A 14,401-nucleotide genomic window follows, 5' to 3' on the forward strand; every position below is an offset into this window, starting at 1 on the left:
GTATCAGGAAAGGTTTTTTTTTTTTTTTGTAAAAGATGGGATGTTGGCTAGGACTTGAAGGAAGCCAGGATAGGGAGATGAGAAGGGAGAGAATTCTAGACTTGGGAGATAGTTAGTGAAAATGTTAAGAGATGGAGTATCAAAGTGTAATAAAGCAAGACAAAGAGCAAGAAGATCACAGGCACTGGATTTCAGAGTACTGGGGTGGGGGTGTGTGGAGTAAGGTATAAGAAGGTTGGAAAGGCTGAAGGTCAGGTCATGAAGGACTTTGAATACCAAACAGCACATTTTATATTTGATCATGGAGGTGATAGGGAGCCCCTTGAGATTAGTGACACCTGTGCTTTAGTAGGATCATTTTGACCACAAGAATCATTATCCTCCCAAAACACTAAATGACCTAGAAACCTATGACATTTAGAATGATTATCACATCTATCTACAGAGCACAACAAATCCATCAAGGATGCTTCTCAGGTAAAGATAACAAAGACCAAATTGTGCCTTGATCATTAGCAAAGAGGTTGCAATCATTTTATAGCACAATGATCAATGATCCACTTGGTGAGAATGAAAATCAAAACAAAACATTTAGCACAAATATCATTGTCCTCACCATGACAACATGGATGGGGCATGTGATAGGCTCCATGATAGCTCACCACAAGGAGCGGGGGAGGAGGAAAGAGGAAGGCAGCAGATGTTTGCAGATGAAGTGATTTGGAAGTACCCTAGAATTCTGCTATTGAATAAGAAAATAAATCTGAACCATGGCCATACACAGCATTATGGGCCTATTTTGATTCTTCCCATATGACTTTCCAATGTGTACCATGTTCTCCTATTTTTTCTTATTGGGTCTTTTTCTATAGACTGTTCCTTCCTGGTTATCCCACTGGATTGCTAGGAGTCAGAAGTTCCCCAATTCTAGTTTCCTCAGGGCCACTGGCCCTCAAGTTTCAGATCTCTCCAACAGAAATACAAGTCTTAATTGGTGGTTGAGTAAAATCTCACCTCAATCCACTTTTTTTAGCCAACGCTTGAATTTGCTTCACATGCCATATCACCATCCACCAAAGCACCAGGTCTACACAGTCCTGATCCTACACATGCACCCTGCCCCCCACATGCTTCCCTCCTTTTCACCTTTTGACCTGGGAACACTAATCAAATCAATATTTTCATTGCTACTGGAAGGGTCATGACATCCTACTGCCCTTTGGGTCCACTCACAATCCCTGTCACTGCCTAGACCAAAACTCCTTATTCTAGCCACCCTCATTCTGTCCTCCCTTATTAGAATATTAGAATATAAGCTTCTTAAGAAAAGAGGATTTTTCATGTTTACATCTGTACCTTGGGCAGTTAGATGGTACAATTGATAGAGGGCTGGGCCTGAATTCAGGAAGACTCATCTTCATGAGTTCAAATCCAGCTTCAGACATTTACTAGTTATGTGACTTTGGGCAAGACACTTAACCTTATTTGCCTCAGTTTCCTCATCTGTAAAATGAGTTGGAAAAGAAAATGGCAAATCACTCCAATTTCTTTGCCAAGAAAACCTTAAATGGAGTCATGAAGAGTCAGACATGACTAAAACAAATGAACATTTGTATCTTAGTGCCTGGCATGATGCCTAGAACACATTAATAAAACTTTAAGTCTTAATCAAACTTTTAATCTTCTAAACAACAAAAAGTACATGGTGTGACATATTCATACTTATTATAATGAGAATGCAGAGAAATTCAGGTCCATTTTTACTTTTCCAATAAAAGGCATGTCATCATAAAGGAGATGGTGTACTATGACTACTGGGGTCGGAGGACCTGGGTTTAAATCCCACCTCTGACACTCAGTGAGAAATTGGGCAAGTCACTTAACATACCTGAGCTTCAGTTCCTACATCTGTGAAATTAGGAAGAGGGCTGGACCAGATGGGCTCCGAGGTCCCTGCTAGTTCAAGATCTATGATCCCAAGCCTAGCTATGTGTCTTCCTTGAATTCTAGGTTCACGAGGGCTGTAGACTGCTACCTGTGACTTCTAAGAGGCTATGGTCACCAAATGTACCTGGCTCCAGGGCTCTGTCTTCCATTCTAGGCAGGGCTCTGTGTTACAAGTAGTGCTCATCTGAGGCTTATCTTCAAGTAATTGACAGTGAAATGGCCTCAGGTTCCGTTGGTCATGGCTATTCACGCATCGAGCCTCCCGGACCTTGATGCCCCCACCACAATTTCTGGAGCACTGGAAGGGAAGAAGAGCAAAGAGAATGAGTCTTGGACAGTTGGGATTTTGCCCACTTATTTCATGGGCAGTCTCTTCTCAGATGACAAGTTGTCCATCAGGCTACTGGTAAGTTCCTCCTTGTTCATAGTTAAATGACATCATTTACCTTTGGGAAGAAAGAGTGACTCAGTCCTAAATAAAATGACTTTTGTACCTCTCAAAGTAACACAGAGAGCAGAGGAACACTCTATCTGCTAATACGGACAATACGTATACCCAGAAAATTTGTCAAATTTTGTGTTGTCAGCCCATCGAATGGGGCCAACCATGAGACCGGAAGTGAACTTGAAACAAAGCTAATGTGAGTCTCCACAAATTTGAGTCTTTGGTCTGCTTTTGATTTTGTTACAAAACGGCTTTCACTGGCCCTCCTGCCCCAATTCTTTTCAGCAGTGGGCATGTATGCATCAGCAGTCACTTCAAGTTCACCTGGGTATTTTATGTATGAAGTTTAGTTTTACATTTTACTAAGTATTATGGGGTTAACAATTATGAATCATAAAATAACATTCTTTTTCTTTTCTTCCTCAAGTCCTAAAGTAATTTAAAATAAATTATACTAAAGATAATTTTTAAAATTCTTAATTTTTCCTTATTTATTTCATTAGAGTCCAAGCAACCATTTTCAGGAAGCTGGAGCACAGCATCTCTACCCTGGGACATGAACACCTGCACCATATCAATCTGCCATTTCTTCTAGGGTCAGGGAGACAGATCACTGCCTCATCTTACCTTTAGCCATGAAGACTTTTTTTTTAACTATCTCCTATGAATGGTTTTTTTCTTTCCAGCCTCTTAGCCTTCCCAGGGACTACTTCCCTACCTAAAAAAGACCCCATTCCTGCTCTGTACCGAAAAGAGACCTGATGGAGTAGTGGATAGAGTACTGGCACATGCTATATAAATGCTTATTTCATCCCCTTCTTCTCTGTCATCACCATAACACCTCATAATCTTACAGTGGTGAACATGGAAGAAGTCATCTTACCAGTACTGTCCCTATTACAACCAAAGGCAGGATTCATCTGCCCTTTGACTTCTTCCTGGCTTTAATATCTAAAAGACCCATGACCATCTTCTGCTAAACACTTGCACTTGTGCGTCCAGGGCTACCCACACCAAGAAGGTAATATAATGCAGGACAGGGCAAATTTGCCTTAGAATCAAAACTCGGCAATCCTTTGTTAATGCTGGTCTTACTAATTCTCTAGTGTAAAATTCACAGAATTTTAGAGCCCAGAGCACTTTGGAAGTGATTTAGGACCACATCCTAAAAAATGAGAATTCAGACATTGCCTAAGGACATAAAGCTAGTGGGTACCAGAACCAGGGCTCACATCCCATTCTTATTACTACAAGTTCAGTCCTCCTTCTATTCTATCCTGTCTCTCCTAGACTTTGAATGTTGTCTACCTGCTTTCTTAGGCCTAAGGTACCTGCCACTTCTGCCTGTTTAACCAGCCCTGCTTAGATTGGACCTCTAGTCTACCTAGCCAGGGGTGAGAAACTGTGGCCTTGAGGCCATGTGTGGCCCTCTAGGTCCTCAAGTGCAGCCCTGTGACTGAATCCAAACTTCACAGAACAAATCCACTTAATACAAGGATTTGTTCTGTAAAACTTGAACTCAGTTAAAAGGCTGAACCTGAGGACCTAGAAGGCCACATGTGGCCTCAAGGCCACAGGTTCCCCACTCCTGGTTAGATCTTCAGTATCTGCTAGATACCTCTTGGTGGCAGACCATATCTCTCTCAGTCCCCAAAAGTCTTCAGTCACTCAATGGCAACTCAGATAACATCCCTCATACACTGAACAGTAGCTGCTAATTCATATCCTTCTTGCCATCTGTCAGTGATAATTGGGTCACTGTACTTTTTAATTAAGGAAGATATACTCTGACCAGGGGCATGCCCCTGGCTGCTGCCATATTAGTACCATTATCATTTTGGTTCTGTTCTCTTCTCTCTAAAAAAGATTAAAATGCCTAGGGGATGATACGTTGTGGGAGATATCTATAGCTCCTAGGGTACTGACAGGGAGAGAGAACTGGGGCTCTGTCCTTTCACCAAAGGATTTCTTCTTTTGGTCACTGAACAGGTTCAGTGGAAAGGATCTTGGATCTAGAGTCAGAAAATCTAGGTTCAGATTCCACCTATGCCACGTATTACCCGGGTGACCTTGGGCTGGTCACTTAACCTCTATAAAATGCGGGAGACTAGGTTGGAGTAGATGATCTCTAAGGCCTCTTCTAGCTCTAAATTGAGGGTCCTAAGAAGTGCTACTGAAATATTTTACTTTCCCTCTCTCTCTGAGGTCCTGGAGAAATATTCCAGAAATGTTCTAGCTTTTGAGTTTTAGCATATAACTCAGAAAGATAGCGAGAAAGTTGACAGGGGACAGATGGATGGTTCTCACCTTCTGTAAATAAAGTATGTTTGTTTTTTCATGGGGAAAAAAAGGAAAGAATGATCAATCCTGGCCCAAAAGCTCAAAAAGCACACTGTAAAATTTCCATTTCCTTGTAGTGCAATGAGCACATCTAGAAAAAAAACGACTGCCAGTTTAAAATGAGCACCAGAACAAACTAAGAAATGTAGTAATGACTTCCACACAAAGCAGTCGTTTGTCTCTCACAAACAGACTTCAGGCAAATACGACAGTGCAAAAAAAGAGCGAGGACTCTTCTTAATAAAAATTTGCATGACATTCATAGACTAAGTGGTCTTCTGGCTTTTTCCATTTGTTGCTACAGTCTCTTCCTAAATTTAATTTTAAAATTATTATTTTTCTGAAAGAGTACGTTTATTTACAAAGAGAAGTGAAACTTATTAATATACTAAAGACTATTATTGACTAAGATGCTCCCTGCCTATCTTACTCTATTACATCCTCAAAAGCCCCAAGATTGGGTTAGTGAGAGGGAAGTGATGACATATTAAATCACTCCACTCCTAACACTGTTTTGCCTTTGTGTACTGAATGCCAATTGCCCAAGTTCATCTCCACAGTGCCCGAATAAGTGTCTTTGTTTTTTTAATCTATGTGCTTCCTAATGAAAGAGGACACGGATCAGACAGAGGGCAGGGACTGGACTAATGAAAATGGTTGACGATGTAACCATTGCTACTGACCAGGCCCAATAATTTTCCAGCTACTGCAGTGCAATTACTCAACTGATATAATTTCCAAACCAAATCAAGTTAGAATGACAAATGCCACTGGCTGGCTGGAGCCAGTGGTGAGGCTGAAATGAAATCACAACTCTCTCTTCCTGGCATTTTTATGATCTATGAAATCATTTTGCTGTATTCCCAGGTTAAATTCATTAACAGTGGGTGGCTCAAAACTATGGTAATCATTTCCCCTGCTTTTGCATACCCTAGGCTTTTTCTGATTTCAAGATGCTCTCTTAGGGTAAAAAAGATTCCCAAGACATTAAATCTACCCCCAATAGGCAGAAAGCATGCTCAGCTTATCACTATATTCCTGCCTCATTTTCACACAGAAACACTGGTCTTAAAGACTTTAAAAGATCACATACTAAGAGAAGTCAAAGGAGGAGGGCAGTAGGGAGCATAAAAGCCATTTCAGACAGCTGACTGTCTGTCATCATTTGAGATCTAAAATCAGCAAAATTTTCAAGGACAAGGCATTGGACATAGACTTAGATTCTATTATTTAATCACTTCCCCGCCCCCCCCCACTTTCCTTCTCCATTCTAAATGACCTGAATCTACTAATTGTATCTTTTGGAAACATTCCATTGATAAAATTCTTTGGTGTTGAGAAAGAGTGTCAGAAAAGTTTCCTCTTAGAGGTAGTGGTAGGGGGATAAATAATATGTCTTGAGTAGGAGAACAGAACTAGGAGAACAATTTACATAATGAAAACAATATTATAGAGAAAAACAACTTGGAAAGACTTTAGAACTCTGATTAATATAATGATAAGCCATGGATTTAGTGGGCTGGCGATGAATCATGCCACCCACCTCCTGCTAGAGAGGTGATGGATTTAAAAGCCAGAAAAAGACATATATTTTTGGACATGGTCAGTGTAGGAATTTGTTTTGCTGGGTTATGCAAATTTATTGTGAGGGTGTGTGTGTGTGAGAGAAAGGGGGGGAAAGGAGAAAGTGGGGGAGAGAGTAGGAGGGAGGGAGAGGGAGAGAGGGAGGGAGGGAGAGGGAGAGAGAGCGAGAGAGCGAGAGAGAGCGAGAGAGTGCGAGAGAGAGGGAGAGAGAGAGAGAGAGAGAGAGAGAGAGAGAGAGAGAGAGAGAGAGAGAGAGAGAGAGATGGCTCATGGTCCACGGGGGAAAATACTAAAGCAGTGGGAGAGAGAGGCATTTCCTTATTTGGCTCATCCTTTCCTATTCCTCACAACTCCCCATCAATGCTTTTGCCATTGGGAATAATGTATGAGAAAATGACTATGAAACAAACTATAAAACTGAGTACAAGCGAACAGTTTAGTTAGTGCCCCAAGGACATCTTAGTAAAGCAGATACCACTGGAACTCTTGAGTCAATACCACTGGTCAGGTGGCACCTACCCAGGATAGGGCTGAGGTTTGACATTTTTCCTCTATCTAGCCAGAGAAGCTTTCCTATGTACAAAACTTGGGTCATAGACAAAGACCAAACTAGGAAGAATAGATGAACAGGGGAGGTGTTAACCCTAAGAACAAAGTTGCTACTGCAGTAGCTGGGATAAACATGGATTTTACTGGTTTCCCATGGGAGGAGGTGAAAGAAGAGCTAGGAAGGGTAAGTAGCTACTCAGAGGACCCCTTAAAGAAGGGAATTTTTAACCTTTTATTATACTTTTATTATCTCTGGTGAATTCTGGTGAAGCTTATGGACTTCTTCTCAGAGTAAGGACACCTACTAAATGATATAGGGTCCATAAATAGGGATATTAGGTATTCAGTCTATCAGCTTCCCTGCCAGAGCCCTAAATATCTTTGATACTAATTAAAATTATTAGTTTCACTGTTTTGGCACATTTCACAAATTAGAAATTAATTTCAGTTGGGACTCATATTCCTTTAAAGTTTAAATATTCCTGGCAAATAAAGAGAAGGGTCATTTTTTTTAGCCATAATTTATTTAACCAAATTTCTTTCCTTCTAACATAGAATGGAAGGAATCAGAGGCCAACTGGTCTGCAAACTACCCAAACAAGAATTTCCCTCTATATCTTTCTGCATCATTCTTGACCTATTTAATCTTTGTTATAAGTTCTCCAGACAGGGGTGAAATTCATACCTTCCTAGGCAGCCCATTTAATTTTTAGTTAGTCATAGCTGTTAGGAAGCTTTCTTAAATCAAACAAACATTTGTGCATCTTTGCAACTTGCACCAATTGTCCTTAGCTCTTCCATCTGAGGATAAATAAATATGACTTTGGTCTTTCTTCAGTGGAAACAACACTTCAGATCCCTGAAGACAGCTATTATGTTTGTCTGCTTTTTTCTAGGTTAAACAGCCCCACTTTGTTATACTTATCCTTAAAAAGCATGAACTCAAGGCCCCTCACCTTTCTAATTTATGCATCTGTCAACAAGCAAGAGCAGCTAGGTGGTGCAGTGGGTAGAACACCAGACCTGGAGTCAGAAAGACCCAAGTTCAAATCTGGCCTCACCCATTTAGTAGCTATGTGACCCTGGGGAAGTTATTTAACCCTGTTTGCCTCCGTATCCTCATCTGTGAGATAAACTGGAGAAGGATATAGCAAACTCCAATGGGGTGATGATCACTGACTATACCTTCTTGGTCTTCTTTATTAGTTCTTTATTCATGTCCACAAATCGTGAGTGTCCTTTAAGGCTATTTACTAAGCTCTTTTCTTTTTTCCCTTTATGCTGTCACTTAGTAACATTATGACCTTCCATAGGGCCACTTATCATTTCTCTGCGTTTGATTCTCAGGCCTATATATCTAGACCTTCCATCTCTCTTAAGCATCACCAATTGCCTTTCAGATATCTGTCTCTAACTGGGTACCCTGTAAGCATCTCAAACTCAAAATTTCCAATATAGAATTTACTATCTTTCCCTCTAACCTCTTAGCTCTTCTGAAACTTCCTTATTGCTGCTGAGGAAGCTATCACCCACCCCATTACCCAGGCTCATAGCCTTAGTGCCCCCTTGGCACCATCTCTCACTCCATGTATCCAATCGACTGCCATATCTTGTCCTTTCTGACTTCAGAACAAAATGTCCTTTTCTCTCAACTCACAGTTATCACCTTAGTTGACTCTTTAATCTCATTTCATAGACTACTGTAATAATCTTCTAGTTGGTTTTCCCAACATGAAACTCCAATCTATCCTGTACCTGGCGGCCAAAGTATTTTGTTTCTAAATGCATGCCCTCTACTCAATAAAACCCAATAGCAACTTCTGGGGATAGACCCAACATAGTAAAGTAAAGGAAGCACTATGGCAGAGCTCTGCCAACATTCCCCTCCAAGCGACTTTAAAGTAATGCCTCAAATAAAATTCTGGAGTGGGAGAGCCAAAAAAGGGTCAGAGTGAGATTTTTCAGCCAAAGACAACTTAGGAGATCAGAAGGAGAACTCCGTGATACCAGGCTAGTCTAGACTAGAACCCACATGGCAGTAATACCAGCTGTGGACTATGAAGGAAGTAAAAGCAGCAGTAGCAACTTTGGGAAGCTCTCAAGCCATAGATGGAAAGGAGATCTAGGAACTGGTCAGAAAGAGATTACAGGAGACCCTGTGGTAGCACTGGGGGCAAGACCAGGCACTGTTTGACAACTCCATCACCCATACTCACTGCCAGGTTGCAGTTTCAGGAAGAAGAGGAGTGCTTTTGGTTGTAAGGGAACAGGGGCCCTGAGAAGCAGAATTGCTTCTTGTCACAGGGGAACAGCAGTGGTTTTGGTAGTGAAAGGCTAGGGGCACTGAGAAGCAATAGTGCTTGTGGCTAAAAGGGATCAAGGGTCCTTCTTGGGTAAGGAACAGAGTAAGAACCAAGAGAGCAGTGGCCATACCTCTCCACAGATCACACCACCTTGGAATCACCGAAAACTTTCATCTCCTTTCCAGAATTAGCTCTGAAAACAGGAGTGCAAAAAAAGCCTGAAACTTGGGACAATGAATCCCTGATTCCCTCCATATGATGAACAAAGTCTAACTTTAACATAAAATCCAAGGCCAAGATATGGACCAGAAAAAAATGAATTAACAACAAAAAAAGAACCTGAGCATAAAAATACACTGTGGTGAAAAGGAAAATCCAGACACAAACTCTGATGATACTGATGTCAAAACAGCTATAAGCAGAGTCTCAAAGGAAAAAATATATGAATTGGACAAAAGTCCAGCATGATTCCTAGAAGAGCTAAAAATAAGTTTAAAAATCAAATAGGAGTGGTAGAGGAAAAATTAGGAAAAGAAATGAGAACAATGCAAGAAAATTATGAAAATAGAATTGGCAGCTTGGTAAAAGAAGCACACAAATAATACTGAAGAAAATAAGGCATTAAAAAGCAGAATTGGTCAAATGGAAAAAGAGGTACAAGACCTCACTGAAGAAAATAATTCCTAAAAAATTAAAACTGGGCAAGTGGAAGCTAATGACTCCATGATATGTCATGAAACAAAACAAAGTCAAAAGAATGAAAAAGAAGAAGAAAATGTGAAATTTCTCATCAGAAAAACAACTGACCTGGAAAAATGATCAAGGAGAGATCACTTAAGAATTACTAGACTAACTGAAAGACATGATAAAAAAAGTGCCTAGACATTATATTTCAAGAAATTATCAAAGGAAACTTCCCTGATATTCCAGAACTTAAGGGTAAAATACAAATTGAAAGAATTCACCAGTCACCTCCTGAAAGAGATCTCAAAATAAAAAATAAATATATAATAAATAAATAAAATAAAATAAAAATAAAAAGTCCAAGGAATATTAGAGCCAAATTCCAGACATCCCAAATCAAAGAGAAAATATTTCAAGCAGTCAGAAAGAAACTATTCAAATACTGTGGAGCCATAGTCAGGAGCACCAAAGATTCAGCAGCTACCATGTTAAAAGAGTGCTTGGAATCTGATATTTCAGGAGGCAAAGTATCTAGAAATACAACCAAGATTATTCTAGCCAACACAACTGAGTTTAATACTTCAGGAGTAAAAAAAGGATATTTAATAAAACAGAGAACTTTCAAGCATTCCTATTGAAAAGACTAGAGTTGAATAGAAATTTTGACTTTGAAACACAAAACTCAAGAGAAGCATAAAAAGGTAAACATGAAAGAGAAATCATAAGAGACTCAATAAAGTTAAACTGTTTACATTCCTATATAGGAAGAAGATACATGTAACTCCTAAGAACTTTATCATTGTTAGGTCAGTTAGAAGGAGTTTACATAGACAGAGGGCATGTAAGGGAGTCAATTGTGTTGGGACAATCTTAAAAAAAATGGGTGAGTGAGAAAAAAGAATGCACTAGGAGAGAGAGAGAAGGGAGAGGAAGAATGGGAAAATTATCTCACATAAAATAAGCATGCTAGGAAGAGCTTTTGCATGGGAGGTGGGAAATGAGGGATAGGAAATGCTTGAACCCCACTCTTATTTGAATTGGTTCAAAGAAGAAAGAATACACTTCCCACCCCACACCCCAACCCCGAAACACACATAGTCAGTTGGGTACCCAACTGGGAAGTAGGAGGGGAAGGAGATAAGAGAAAAGAGGCTGATAAAAAGGACAGTGGATTAAGTGAGGTATTGGTCAGAAGCAAAATAGACATTTGAGGAGGGAAAGGATAATAAGACAGAAAAGATAAACAAAAGAAAATAGGATGGAGGGAAATGCACAGTTGGTAATCATGTGTGAATGTGAATGGGATGAGCTCACACATAAAACAGAAGCTGATAGCAGAATGTTTTAGAAACCAGAATCAAAAAATATGTCCTTTCCAGGAAAGACACTTAGAATAGAAAGACACACACAAAGCTAAAATAGGGGGCTGGGTCAGAAAATATTATGCTTCAGCTGAAGTTAAAAAAGGCAGGGATAGCAATCATGAACTCAGACAAAGCAAAAGCAAAAATAGATCCAATTAAAAGAGATAAGCAGGGAAACTATATCTTGCCAGCATAGACAATGAAGTAATATCAAAACTATGCATATATCTACCAAATGTCAGAACGTCCAAATTCTTAAAGGAAAAGTTAAATGAGATACATGAGGAAATAGCAAAACTATACTAGTAGAAGACCTCAGTTAACCCCTCTCAGAGCTACATAAATCCAAAATAAATAAGAAGTTAAGGAGATGGATAGAACCAATATCTAAGGGGGAGAGGGGATTTGCATCTCTACATATGTACATCAATAAAAGAGAAAAAGAACAGATCAATGAATTGGGCATACAACTAAAGGAAAAAAAAACTAGAAAAAGAGTAAATTTAAAATCCTCAATTGAACACCACAATGGAAATCCAGAAATAAAAGGGAAGATTAATAAAATTAAGAGTAAAAAATTGAACTAATAAATAAGACTAGGGGATGGTCTTATATATAAAAAAAGATAAGCCATTGGTTAATTTGATTTAAAAAGAGAGAAGAAAATCAAATAACCATTATTAAAAATGGAAAGGGTGAATGCACCATCAATGAATATGAAATTAAAGCAATTATTAGGAGTTATTTTACCCTATTATAATCCAGTAAAACTTACAATCTAAGTGAAATGGATGAATGTTTACAAAAATATAAATTTTCCCAAATAGAAGAGGAAACAATACTTACATAAGCCTATCTTAGAAAAAGAAATTGAACAAGCCATAAGTGAGCTCCATAAGAAAGGATTCCAAGGACCAGATGTATTTACCAGTGAATTCTACCAAACATTCAAGGAACAGTTAATCCCAAGTCTACATCAACTATTTGGGAAAATACGTAAAGAAGGAGTTCTACCAAATACCTCTTATGACTCAAATATGGTTTCAATACCTAAACCAGTGAGAACAAAAACAAAAAATGAAAACTACAGGCCAATTTCCCTAATGAATATTGATGCAATTTTTAAAATAAAATACTATCAAGCAAATTACAACAATATTTGACAAAGATCATACACTATGATGAGGTGGAATTTATACCAGGAATGCAGGGCTTGATTCAACATTAGGAAAACTATTAGTATAATTGACCATATTGATAACAAAACCAACAAAAATCATGATTTTCTCAAAAGATGCAGAAAAAGTTTTTGGCAAAAGACAATATCAATTCCTATTAAAAATAGTAGAAGCAGCTAGGTGGTTCAGTGAATGGAGCACTGACCCTGGAGTCAAAAGGACCCGAGTTCAAATCTAGCCTCAGACACTTACTAGCTATGTAACGCTGGGCAAGTCACTTAACCCCAACTGCCTCCAAAAAAAAAATACCAGAAAACATAGGAATCAATGGAACCTTTCTTAAAATGATAAGTAGTATCTATCTAAAATCAAGAGCAAGCAATTTCTGTAATGATGATTAACTCAAAATCTTCTCAGTAAGATCTGGGGTGAAGCAAATATATCCCTTATCACCACAATTATTCAACATTATATTAGAAATGCTAGGTATAGCAATGAGACAAGAAAAAGAAATTGGAGGAATAAAAATAGGTACTGAGGAAACAACACTCTTACTCTTTGCAGATGATATGGTATACTCAGAGAACTCTAGAGAATCAACTAAATCTACAAATGACCAACAAAAATCAGCAGACAGAAGTAGAAAGAGTAATTCCATTTAAAGTAACTACAGACAAAATAAAATAGTTGTGAGTTTACCTGCCCAGACAAACCAAGAGACATGATTATAAAATACTTCATATAAATACAGATGGAAACAATTGGAGAAATGTTAATTGCTCATGAGTAGGATGAACCAATATAAAAAAATCACAGTTCTACCTAAATTAGTTTACTTATTTAATGCAATGCCAATTGAGTTTCCAAAGAATTATTTTATGTTGCTAGAAAAACAGCAAAATACATCTGGAGGAATAAAAAATCAAGAATATCAAGGGAATCAATGAAAAGAAATGTAAAAATAGGTAGCTGAGTAGTACCAGATTTCAAACTATAGTGTGAAGTAGTAATCATCAAAGTAATCTGGCTCTGGCTAAGAAATAGAATGGTAGGTCAGTGGAACAGATTAAGTATACATTACACAGTAGTAAATGACCATACTAATCTTTGTTGTTGTTTGGTTGTTTTTTAGTCATGTCCAAGTCTTCATGACTCCATTTGGGGTTTTCTTGGCAAAGATACTGGAGTGGTTTGCCATTTCCTTCTACAGTTCATTTTACAGGTGAGGAAACTGAGGCAAATAGGGTTAAGTGACTTCCCTAGGGTCGTACAACTAGTAAGTGTCTGAAGCCAGATTTGAACTCAGGAAGAGGAATCTTTCTGACTCCAGTCCTAGCACTCTATCCATGGAATCACCGTTTGATAAACCCAGAGATCCAAGTTTTTGTGGCAAAAATTTACCCTTTGACAAAAATTGCTAGAAAAATTGGATATCAGTTTGGTAGAAACTAAGCATAAACCAATAACTCACACCCTATACTAAAATAAAAATAAATGAGTAAATGATCTAGCATGTTGAGTGATGTAAGTAAACTAGGGGAGCACAAATAACTATACCTTTCAGATCTCTGGAGCAGGGAAGAGTTTTTAATTAAACAAGAGATAAAGAGCATCACAGGAAGTAAAAATAGATAATCTGATTACATGAAATCAAAACAATTCTGCACAAACAAAACCAATGCAGCCAAAATTAGAAAGAAAGCAGGAAAGTGGGGGAAAATTTACAGCAAGTTTCTCTCCTAAAGGCCTCATTTCTCAAATAAATAGATAACTGAGCCAAAATAATAAAAATAAGAGCTATATTCCAATTGATAAATGGCCAAAGGATATGAACAGATAGTTTTCAAAAGAAGAAATCAAAGCTATCAATAGTCACATGAAAAAATGATGCTCTAAATTATAAGTGATTAGAGAAAACAACTCTGAGGTACCACCTCACACTTATAATATTGCCTAATATGACAGAAAAAGAAAATCATAAATGCTGCACGGGCTGTGTGAAAACTC

General features: G+C 38.4%; 1 protein-coding gene across 2 annotated transcripts in view; it reads right to left on the minus strand.

Moving 5' to 3' along the window:
- Positions 1–14,401, minus strand: part of ADAMTS12 (ADAM metallopeptidase with thrombospondin type 1 motif 12) — a 533,606-nt gene that overhangs the window by 33,908 nt on the left and 485,297 nt on the right. For both annotated transcript variants that reach the window (XM_036758046.1, XM_036758037.1), the window contains one exon: positions 2,072–2,245. In XM_036758046.1, the coding sequence (XP_036613941.1) occupies positions 2,072–2,245 (174 nt within the window). The remainder of the gene's footprint in view (positions 1–2,071; positions 2,246–14,401) is intronic.

This window comes from Trichosurus vulpecula, chromosome 1 (genome assembly GCF_011100635.1).
Source record: "Trichosurus vulpecula isolate mTriVul1 chromosome 1, mTriVul1.pri, whole genome shotgun sequence".
Classification (NCBI taxonomy): Eukaryota; Metazoa; Chordata; class Mammalia; order Diprotodontia; family Phalangeridae; genus Trichosurus; species Trichosurus vulpecula.